At 37.5% G+C, this 12,471-nt stretch overlaps 1 protein-coding gene across 6 annotated transcripts in view; it reads right to left on the reverse strand.

Annotated features, from left to right (window-relative positions):
* The window catches only part of COL25A1 (collagen type XXV alpha 1 chain), a 294,538-nt gene that overhangs the window by 35,589 nt on the left and 246,478 nt on the right, over nt 1-12,471 (reverse strand). For 5 of the 6 annotated variants that reach the window (XM_042812563.1, XM_042812561.1, XM_042812559.1 and 2 more), the window contains 3 exons: nt 2,297-2,359; nt 1,439-1,507; nt 760-804 (listed from right to left, as the gene is read on the reverse strand). In XM_042812563.1, the coding sequence (XP_042668497.1) occupies nt 760-804; nt 1,439-1,507; nt 2,297-2,359 (177 nt within the window). The remainder of the gene's footprint in view (nt 1-759; nt 805-1,438; nt 1,508-2,296; nt 2,360-12,471) is intronic. The other variant, XM_042812562.1, reaches the window with a different exon arrangement.

Raw genomic sequence — 12,471 nt, forward strand, 5'->3', positions numbered from 1 at the left:
TAACATAACATAACATAACATAACATAACATAACATAACATAACATACCATAACACAACACAACACAACACGGAGGAGTCCAATGAGCACAGTATTTGCAAAGTATATGAAATATTTTTAAAAGCATGTATTTTCTTTCTCTACATACATGTGAACGCATTATATCCATATAGAGATAAATGGATGGAGGGTCTGACATAGAAAAAAAAAAAGCCAACACTCCAAACAAACAAAATCAAACCACTTTGGTTACAGTAGGTAAAACAGTAATGTAATCTACAAAACTTGCCTATGTAGCACTTATTGGCCAGCATCTCTCTTTTGGCAGTCTTTGAAATACGACTGATTCCTACCCCACCAAGTTTGGCTCCACAAAATAATTGCAAAAACCAATTGAAACTCCACAGGCATAGACAGGAGATGGTTTGTGGCATGTGAGAAAACTAACTCACATCAGTTACATATAAGGAAACCAAGTGGGATGAGGAAAAAAAGAGCTGGTTGAAACAGATGTTATAATAAAAAGGAAAATAGAGTTGCAGTGATTGAAATACACAAGATTCAATTCTAGCAGCTGAAGTTGAAAATCGGAATGTTTCATTTATAAATAAGACAGCATTATCTGGTACAGTTTCTTTTAAAGGGATATCTGAAGTTTCTGAGAAGTGTTACAAACAACATATTGTAAAATAAATGTGCTAATCACTCCACTAAAGACAGGTGGTTTTTTGTTGTTGTTGTTTTTTTTTTACTACTGACCTTTGACCCTTTGGGGCCTCTAGATCCAGGTTCACCTGTTCTCCCCTGTTTGAGGGAAGACAGCAGATGGAGAGGAGAAAAATGATAATGGAATGGGAGCGCAGAGGAAAAGAAATTAGTAATGACTAACTATACTACAGAACAGCAAAATCACTTAATTTTATATGATCAAGATAATGAGTCTGTAAAGACCTTGAATTTAATAGCATCCAGAGTAATATATTCTTTAACACCAGCATGCAAAGGCCACAGACTTCATCCTTCCAAAGGAAAATTACTATTGGCATTAGTAAAGAGTAGACATCATTAAAACCGTTTTATGGGAACTGCTCTTGAAAAATGTTAGTCAAACAGTAGAGAAGACATTTAACTACCCTTAAATAAGGAGATTAAATAAAGTGTTACCACAACTACTTTTCCCAGTAATTCAGAGAAATACAAACTAGCTTGCTAAGTACAAAATCTGCCTTAGCATCTTCAAGATGTATTAGGATTGGAGAAACAGCATGCAAAATGGATTTTCTCTGCAATCAATAGCTACAATGATCAGAAAGTTCAAACTTTAAAAATGACCCAGTTCTCATTCTTTTTTTTTTTTTTTTTTTTTTTTTTCCAGCTGAAAAAGGTGCATTATGTGTTATTGGTGTTCCCCTAACCAAAACACTCCAATCAGACCGACCTTTGGTCCTGGAAGTCCAGTTTCACCTCGCTCACCCTTCCCAGGAGGGCCTGCCTCTCCTCTGTCACCCTGTGGAAGCAGGTACACATATATCACAAAACATTGGGCAGTTTTTAGCATGCAACTTAATCAGTTATGGCAAAGAAACCAAAACATCAGAAGAAAACATTTCTGAGCTCATCTACAACTAGCAGTGGATTTGGGAACACAGTGTTCTCAATTGCAAAAAGTAAGATTTAGAAATTCTATTCTGGATTTATATAGGATCCTATAAAGCTATTTTTCTCCCTATTCCGAAAGAAGTGGAATGAAGATTCCTGAACTATGGTACTTAATGAATATTATTTTTAGAACTCCTAACATGCTATCTTCACCACAGAGCAGCTAAAAAAACCTGTATGTAGTACAAAAAAAACCCCTATGCTTAATGGCACTGTATTTTACAGTCTGTATGTATTATCAAAATTCTAATGCCTGCACAAACTTTTAAGATTTCTTCTAAAAAAGTTATGAGAACACAGTTTCTTCTGGCAGGCATATTTTGCTTCTTGAAGAAGTGACTTTTGGGATGCTGACATTAAACAAAGTCAATGAATAAACTTACATTACGAATGGATAAAGTATCTGCCTTTACATTGTTTGAGGGCATCACTACAAAAGCGTGTATTTCATTGCATTCGTCCACAAAATAGAACTCTTCAAGTTTCAAGGTACTGTAGGTACTATATTTTAACCTAAACTTACGACAATTATTCACTTGTGGCTAAAAGATTTTTACAGCATTAGCACGATCTCTGCTAACAAAATTGAACTTGCTCCAAGAGATTTTATATTGGAGCATTGTTCAACTGTCCTTACCTTTGTTCCTGGTAACCCTGGCAGCCCGGGTTCTCCCTGTGGACCAATGAAGCCTGGTTCACCCTTGAAAAGCACAGCATGAGAAGAATGTGAGGTTAGTTATTTAGCAGTGTGTACATATAGTAACAATAATTTCTTTTGGCTGCATTTTCCCCGTATCATCCTGCTATGATGGAAGAGTTATATTAAAATACTTTAAAATTTAAGCAACTTTCATCAGTATACATTCTTATAGCAAGCCATCACACAGCATATAAAATGCAAATGAAACAGAAGGTGTCACACATTGTTTTTTTATGAGGTTAAGGATCATTCATTTCAGTCACGTTTTATGAGGCAGTGAGTGGATGGGCAGACAGGGTGAGGGTATGACAAAGTAATGACAAACAGAGGCCAGATGGTACTGTTGCGATGCATTTTCAAGAGAGTCAGCTACATCATTGCAAGGACGCAGATCAAAAGTATAATGCATCAGCACTGCACTATTCCTCCTCATTCTGACATGAAAGTACTTCATTTGTCCACATCCACACAACTTCCATAGCTGCAAACAGGTGCCAAAGAGCCACAGCTCCTTATTCCCTCACTGTTCTGGCCTCTTCCTGCCCATTAGTTTGTACAAACATAACAGACAAATAGCAGCAATCAAGCTGAGATGCAGCACATGCAGCATTAAGAAACGGAATAAATATTTTGTTTGTTCCTTTTATTTTTAACCTATCACTACGGCTGAAGAGGAACAGCGAAAAGTGAAGAAGCCATATGTTTTCCATAAGAAGTTCTCCTGAACAAGGATTTTGCTACCTAACTTTCCACTTTTCACACAAACTTGAATCAAGGAGATTTACCCACAAAGTATTGTAAATTTTAAAAATCAATAGTATAACCCAATTAGTATAGATTTTTACAATATCACCAAACTTGATGATCATAAATTAGCCATCAAACGTTTCTTTAAATAGCTAAAAAGATAGAAGTATCATAATCCTGTATTGATTTAATTAATGACAGCATATGGAGACAGTAAATAGAAGCAGTTGGATAACAGTTCTCTTCACCTCTTTGCCCGCACAGAAATACAGACATGCTGCAGTGAGTGAGCAAGTTAGCAAATGTTCTTGTATATTCATCTGTGCTCTCATCAACAATCCACATTAGCAGTTCCATCATTAGCAGTTCAAACAAAGAAGGTCTGTAGCAAATCTATAACCAGAGAAAATTTTCATGTGGCCATACTGAGGAGCATTCAGTGACTTCAACTTAGAAGATCAAAAAAATTCAAAGATATGCCAACACTAAATAGCACATTTTCTAACGTGAAGTTCCATCTGGCTGCGGTTCAGAATTGATAATAAAAACAAAGGAATAAACAACGACAAACACGTCCCAGAGAATGGCATTTAGCTGTCATTTAGGAAAAACAGCCCACAACAGTTTACTTAATTCTTTGTATCAGCGCACACCAGCAAGAGCAACATTAGGTTACCACTGTAGATGGAAACGCTTTTATGTCAGTAAATGGACAACAGTGCAATTTCAATTGTTTTATGAGGAGGCACTCAGTGGCCCCTGATTGTTTTAATAATGACTTTACCAGGGCTAATTGATGACTTTAAGCAGAAGAAACATGTAGTGGCTCTGCAATTCAGTATTTTCGGTGGTAAGGCTTAAAGTATTTCTCAGACTGATGCGCAGAGACAAGAAAGAGGTGCTTTGCAAAAGCAAGTGGAATGGATAATGGAGGAAACTGCTGGCTTAATTAACATAGCTAGAGTACAGATCTTACACAATGCAGAGCTTTAAAAGATTATCAAATGTGAAGTGGAATAACTAGTGTGTCAGGAAAGATAGGACCTGACTGGCTGAGTAGCGCTCTGCTGAGGAAGACTTAGGGGTGACAATGAATGCTGAGTTGAACATGGTCCTGCAGACTGTTATCACACAAAATAAAACTGAGGTAGGTAGGATTTGGCTACATAAAGAAAAACATGCAATTCTCTATACAGTGCTGGTGGGGATAAGTAGGTTAAAAGACCTCTGGCTTGCCATCCTAAGCTTCTAAGTAGAAAAACAATCTGCTCAGATGATTTGAAACTAAGCAGTATCCTCTGCACTATCTCAAATTTCACCTGTAACCACAACATAAGGTGTTAACCGAAGCACTCAGGCACACTTCTGCACCATTCCCAGCCAGTGGAGATAACGTCTGCACCAGCTTTGTTTCTTGCATTTCTGTCTCCATTATTCAGAGAGAAATATTTACATTAGAAACAGACTCCATTCAACTGTCCAGCTGTACCCTGCATTTTGTTCTACAAATGCTGCCATCCTTCTGCTTTATGTTATTAACTACTATATATATTATGTTATTTACCCATACAGAGTTAATTTTCCTCACAACTTTATTTTGGATTTGTGATGAAAACAACGCTGATGTTTCAGGTGTCATAGCGCAGTGCTCACGCAGCACCAAGACCTTCTGTAATTCTCACAGCCTGACCTACAAGGATTCTGGAGAGGCACAAGGAGCTGAGAGGGGACAGATCCAGGAGAGCTGAACCAAAATGGCCTAAAGGGTATTTCATACCATACAGGAATAAAAACCACAGGCGAAGTTGGCTGAGGCTGCCATTATATGGAGGCTGATGGGGATTGGTCAGCTGATGCTGAGCATCTGGGTTCATTTTTTTCCATCACTTGTTTTTCTTGGCTTTGTTTGTTTCCCTTTTCAAACCACCTCAATATGCTATTTCCCTCACTATTACTTTTTCCAGTTTGTCTTCTCATCCGCTGTGGGGAGTGAGCGAGTGGCTGATACTCAGCTGCCTACCAAGGTTAACACGCCACAGTTACCCTCTGTGCCACACACACCACAGAAAGAAATGAGAATCTATCAAGCTTAGCACTGCCAGCGATGTGTGAAATAGAAGGGAAACAATTTCCTCTCAGTAAGGTAAGAGTAAAAAGGCCTGCTGAGGCTGCTCTCTGACGTGATTTCATTCTTGCTCTGAGATCTCCCAACCTCAAAATCCTCGCATAGGCAAGAATCATCTCTAAACAACTGTGAAACACTGAAAGGAATGCAAGGAATCAGAGTAACCAAGCTTTATAATACTTTTCTAAACAACTCGCTACAGTTTCTTACAATAAAGTTTTATCTGGAGAGAATATACCACAAGCCACTTTGCCTGCTAAAGCAGAGGCAGGGAACAGGACATCTGGAAAGAGGAAAGTTAAGCAGGTAGCCTGTGAAAAGAGAGTAAGGAAATGCCTCACTTGAGATACAGTTTACAAGCTGCGTAAAAAGCCATCAGCAAATGATGACTCCTCATGAGTTTTAGTTCAACCCTTTGGCATAGTTACGAAATAAAAGCTTAGAAATCACCACATAGCACAGGAAGTCAACAACATCAATCTCAGCATTTAAACTCCACTTACTGTTAGAGCTTGGAGCAATTTGCATCAATCATAGATCAGAGGCAACGTGCTATTAAATATATCAACAGGCTTGTGAGTTACTTCCATTTTACAGGAGCGATTTGTTATCATTTAGAAACAATCCCTAATGGCCTCAGACGTTAACATTTTAACAGATAAAGGGATGACCTCTGCGTGTGCTCATTTTTAGCTTCAGACATTTGTCAAATGTAGGAATACCAGTGGGTCAGAGAGCAAATGAGATGCTGCTTCTCAGAAACCCTGTTAATGGCAATTTTCACCTCTAATCATAAAATGCGTGAAGAGAAAAGGGCGTTATAATTGCACGCTGTACACCTAAAGTTATGTAAGCTCCATCATAACTAGAAGTAAAAAAAATCCTTGCAATTTACTTCAGAGGATAGGTTTTTTTTGTTTGGTTTTTTTGTTTGTTTGTTTCTTTTTTTTGAGGATTATTCACTAGACATATTAATAACTGGTTGTTTTATGATGATCAAACCTTTCATGGGCTGAGGCAGAGGCTAGCTTTGATATTGGAGGTTAACTCCAAGACATGCTCTTCACTGTCACTATTTTAATTTTTACAGAACTTATAACTGGCTAAAACTTGAACTTCTGTTCAAGAAAGGTGCAACAATTACAATTCCACTTGCCGTGCTAATTGCTTTTTTAAATGTCACTAGCTTGATGACAACATTTATAAACAACATAATACTGCCCTCGTTTCACAGCACAGCTGAAACACAAAGCAATGCAATTATTTGAAACTTTGTTCTGACAGGCCTCATCTGTACACTGACAAAGACCTAATGTGGCCCATACTTAGGGGCAGGTTGGAGCTTCCAAACTCCTTCCTGTATGTCCAAGCATTCTCTAGATGCTCCCAACTCCTGGGAATGGGGACAGCCTGCAAACTCCTCACAAGCCACAGAACCTGGGAGAGCCCAAGGTGCTCCTTCTAATCAGAGCAGACATGGACAGGTCCCCATTTTATTCACTGAAGAGACCAAGGTGTGCTTGTCTTAAATACCATCCTAACTCACTGATAGTCATTTAAAAAAACCTGATGTGCTTTTCTTGTCTGATGCTACTGAAAGAATCCCACAAAGCTGAAGATACACAGAACAAAATCTAGCAAGAACAAAACATCCAAAAACCCAGGTGTAAGGCCATATAGAGAACAACAAAGTTAAAAACATAGAATTTGGTTCACTGATATTTTCCCTCATTTTCCAGAAATTGCCATTTGTTGCCCCCAGATTTCATTTCTGAGATTGATAACTAATACATTTCCTGAAGTCTTTAAAACGGAGGTGCAGTGCTGTAGCAGCTGATGAAGTTGTACTTGCTCAAACCTAACCTGCTGCTTCTTAAAGAATCTGTGGCACTCAGTTCCAGGGCAGCAATACCTCAGCTCAGCCTGCCTTAGGCCATACAGGTCAGCAAAAGGCACTTCATATTTTCTCAATGTTAAGGGCATTAGAAGGACTTTGCATATAACCTTAAGTCCATGGGAATTCTGATATCAGGAGGACTCCAGTATTCAGTTCATTATGAAGGAAGTGAGCAAGGTGAAAGGAAATCTGATAAAAAACTCACCCCACTTTATGAAGCCTTTGTTAAGGCTTTTCATATCAGCTCAGAACTGGCTCCAGAAATGGCCAGCTGAACAGGTTGTCTGGCTCACTCATCACATTTGAAACAATATCTTCACACTCAAATCTGTCTCTAAACTTAGAAAAACAATTCTGGTTTTGAATTTCCAAATGTACATTCAGCCTTTATGATTCATTTAAAGAAACAAAATATACTACCTCAAAACCTGTCTAAAAACCTGAAGCTTCATAACTAACCCTACTTTGTATGCCATTTGTTATTCTTTAGTGAGCTGATTTTCTCACTGTTTTTAAGTTCTGCCTGCTTGGAGCATATGCTGCTTTGGAAGGGTGTTAAAAGAATAATTCTGCAGTAATAATTCTGATTAAATCTGCGTGTATTAGTCATATCAAATTCTTCTTACTTAAGGCTAATTATAATTCAAGCCAGCCTGGTACCTATTTTTGAGGATTAGAATAAAAATATTTTTTTGTAATAAGCATCTCATTTTTAATTCTTTGCAATGACTGATCCGCTACATTATTAAAAGTCTGGCCCCAAATGATTTCCTTTAGAACAGTTACATTACTAATCTAAGAATTTTATTTTGCTACTTTTAAAACATAAAGAATTTTACTGCACGCACTGATTTCTGACCACATAAAATTGTATACTTGAGGTACATAAATGATTTCATATTGCTGTATCTTTCTTATGACTAATGAAATACATAACAAATAAAACAGAACATAGGGCTCTCAGATTATTCAGTTGCATTAAAAATTTGGATTTAGATTGATTTTTGTAAGTATAAAGAAAAATTCAACTATGTTATGAAACAGATGCTGGGAAATAGATTTTTATAAGCTCAATCTTTCAAATAATACTATCTTAAGGGCAAATGACATCCTGTATTGCAGTTACTTATACTTCAGCCTCTTCCAGGAAAGAAAACGAGAGCTTTCATGATTTGGAGGATATAGTTTATGACAGATTAATAAGAACTGCATATATCCAAAAGAAGAACCAGCTAAATCCTTCTGACACATGCGTACCATCCAATGTTAATGATGATTTCATTTTCTGGCCTTGATTCTCAATAGTCTGGAAAATGACTTGTCTACCCTGTGCAAGTGATTACTGCCACAGCATATGGAAACCAGACAGGCAGGAAAGGATGAACAAAGCTAGATATGTAACTACATGCATACAGATATGTGTTTATATACTTCCATTCTGGAAACAGAATTCTGTTAGTGGCATTAGAGTCTTTTAATTTTTCAAATAAATGTACCAATGCATAGAGCTACTTCTGAAAAACTACTTCTAAAAATTAGCTGTCCAAATGCAGGTATTAAATCCTATTTTTTAGATTAGCTCCCATTTTCAGCTAAAAGGATATATCATTATATTCTACTTTTTGGTGTTTAACGAATTCTACACAGTTTCTTTTTCCTACTTGGACAACCACTCTTGAGAGCAATTTATATGAGAGATGAAAGGTTGGAAACTAGTTAACACTTGAACATTTCAACATACATATGAGCTGAGGCAAATAAGTATCAGGGAGAAACAATCTTCCACAAAGCAAAGTTTGAATTCCCACGTTTCAATTGTTACAATTAGCATTTTCAGTATATCTTCATATTGAGGACTGAGAAATGCCTGTCACAAGGTCAGCAGGCACCTTCCAGCTCCCAAGATCAGGCTAGAAGGTTGTGGGTATGGTGACAGATACAAGATAGATTAATTGAAGCTTGGGCAAGAATGCCCATGTCCCAGTGAAGAACGGAAAGAGAGAAATAGAATCAGCACAGGTTTCCTGGTAACAGTCACTGACAAGTAAAAAACAAAAACAAAAACCAGGGAAGTTCAACCTTCCTGACAACACCTGGGAGAAAAAGAAGTTTGAAGAATTTTTTTCTGCATTGTGAATGGCGCTGACTCCAAAATGCAACCCCTGACACCACAATTTACTTTAGATTTCCTTTCATTTTGCTATCAGATGCCAAAGAGAACATCAGGAACTAAACACCCAAGCTTCAACAGCACATTACTCTCTTTTCTGAAGAATTTAAATGGCTTTACAATACAAGCTGCATACAGTGCACCCAGCCTCAAAGTTCTGCCTTTCATTTTCTCTGAGAGGTTTCTTTTGTACTGGAAGTCACTGGATGAAAGGAGCATCAGCTTTTCTAGAGGCTTTTTTTTTTCTTTTAAAAGTTCTATGAAGTAGAAAATTTTGCAGTCTTTCTGTGGAGTTTTAGGAAAGATACAGGATGAGCTCTAAGTATGAAGAGAAAAGAAAAAAAAGAAATTTAAGTACAGAAAAAAATCAATATTAGAACTGCTTTTCACTAAAAAAAAAAAAATAATCCCGTGTTCTTATCCAGGTTCTTCTGAAATCTTGCTCAGGTACAGGCCCAGTGAAGTCAGTCCAAAACACGAAAAGATACAAGTGGCTGCACACTGGCAAATCTAGTCAGCCAATTACACCGGATTTGAATGCAAAGAAAAAAGCCCCTACATCTCAAAGCAGGAAGACTAGAGATATTTTCTCTTCTTGTGACAAATCAACCAATAGAAGTTTTCTTGAATACAATCAAATAAAAGCTCCGTTGTAATCATAAACTTTGTTTCAGTATTTGTTTTAGAACTGGAGCAGAAACATTGAAGAAAATTCAGATGGTGCTGAAAATTCAGTACTATTGCTGAGAAAATGTTGTGAGCTGCAGAAATCTTCCTTCTGCAGTGATGAAATTGAAGGTTGCACTGCCTAAATGCCAGAAAATGCAACACCACAGATTTGAGAGATGTCTGACAGTTCAGCAAATACGAGAATACATGATTTCCACTACACTAAGTTACCTCTGCTTAGTACACGTTATCCCATAAAAGCTATGAGATAAGACAGATATATAAATTTTGTGTTTCATAGAAGGTATTCTGCATCTATGTGATGAATTAATATTCTGTGCTTAGGTCCCTTACTCGCTTCCCAAATTACATGGTGCAACACATTCAGGGGCTCATTAAGTTTCCAGCCATTCCTAAACAGCAACAGGTGCTTGAAAAACACTTCTCCAGCATGTCACAGACAGCTTCATCACTGTCTTGGAAATAACTGACTGCACTTGTGTTTGCTCCATGGCACTAAACGACAATGCTGAGAGACAGCAAAAGAACAGGAAGAACTCCCAAAACATCCGCATGGACATAGTGAATGAGTCTAGAAAAATAATTAATAACAACCCTGCTGCATATTCTGAATTCTGATGTGATACTAGCATGTCCATCCAGTACTGCAATCCATTTGGATCCCAATGTCATGTTAAACCAAGCTCTAATGGGTTTCTGGGAATATACACTGATTAATTAATTGAAATGGCATTACAAGAAGCTGAAACTTTCCAGTGATTAATATTTATTAATCCTTTAAGAAGTCTGGATATTCTTTCAGGAACACTAGACCGGATGCCTTGGGAATTTTCTTCAACCATGAGAAGAAAGATGAGATGCAGCTGGAAAGCTATGATTCTCTTCTTGCCGTGGCATTTGTGTTTTCACAGGCTGCTTTAACATTTGTAATGAGTGCTACGTAGGTGCAGGGTTACCTAAGTATTTCATTGTACAGACTGCCACTGTAGAAAGTTTCATTCACAAGAAGGCAAATTTGTAGTTCAATGGATAGATCAGAGGAGACTTCAATTTCTTAAATGGATGGTCATGGGATAAATAGCTAAGACCAGAAGAACTACAACCAAGAGTTTCCTGTGTACAGAATAAGCTTGTGTCTTGATTTTGTTTTCTCTACCTGAAAGAACTAATGGAAATTCTTTGAAAATTGGGAAACATGGAGTCTCCTTTTCCCAATTTCTTCTCATATACCTTGAAGAGGTCTGTTTGCATTGGACTCTCAATATCCAACAATTCCATAGCTGTTTAGAACATAACAGCTCTGTAAACATGATCCTGAGACAGCAAGTTTGTTCATTCAAAATCGCTTGTGTGCTTTGAGACACTGTATATCAAATGGAAATGAACACTTGCTATTTATTTGCCTGATTTTCAGAATGCTTGGCTGGGGAACAGTTACAAGCTAAATCTGTACACCTAGAAGAATTAACATATTTCAGACATTTTTGCCAATGAGGGCTAACTGTTCAAAACTGCTTAAGCAGAAAACAAACGGAATATAGTAATTTCTAGAACATCCAAAGAAGACAAATTTTGAGAATATTCTGTAACTTCAATTGAAGTGGACAGAAGAAAGATCAAAAAGCACAGTGAGAATCCTAATGCTTTTTAGCTGCAAGGGATCTCATCAGAAACTTTTGTAGAAGACTTTTGAGTCTTTGATTTTTCACTTCACATTTTGCCTTTTAGGAGGATTTGGAAGCCACCCTCTGAGCCACTTGTACCACCAACAGATAAAGCCTAACAGAAATAATATTCTAGATCAGATATTTAGTTGTTTTAAAGTTCCATGCTGAGATATAAATGAAACTGTGTAGTTTGCATGAACAGGAAACCACGTAGACCAGCCGTAACCCCAGCTGGTTTTGGTGAGTGTTCCCAGGATGCTGGCACTGACCTCCAGCTAAGCTACCTCCTTGCTTCCTAGTAAAGCAAACAGACCATGGATTTCTGTTGAAGATGCTTTTGAAAATACAGTTTCATCACAACTCAGCTACATGATCTTTACCAGTTGATGTAGAGTTCATTCTTGCAGAAAAAGAATGTCTACCCTGGGAACTATATTTTCAGGTATGACAATACACAAACTTTAATATGCACTTTCAATTATTCCCATAATTCACTAGAAACACAGAAAGGACATTATGCATGAACGTTGTGGCAATTCACAAGTCCTTTGAGAAAACCACTGTAAATATTGCATTCCATAAGATAGATACTGAATCCTATCGAAGCAGACAGAAGTTTGGCCTTCAGCTTGTCCCTCTTTTTATTGGAAAAGCAATATAAATCATCTCCTGAGGTATGCACAGGCCCATGATGGAATGCAAACAAAAAGTTTCAAAGAGATTTTGTCCTCCAAAAGGAGGATCTTTGCCACAAAGGAGGAGCAGCCAACCTAACAAGCACTCCCTCAGGATATGCAAATCCTGACTTGCACAGCA

Source organism: Centrocercus urophasianus, unplaced genomic scaffold (assembly GCF_019232065.1).
Source record: "Centrocercus urophasianus isolate 14NV4802_14NV808 unplaced genomic scaffold, USGS_Curo_1.0 seq_13, whole genome shotgun sequence".
Classification (NCBI taxonomy): Eukaryota; Metazoa; Chordata; class Aves; order Galliformes; family Phasianidae; genus Centrocercus; species Centrocercus urophasianus.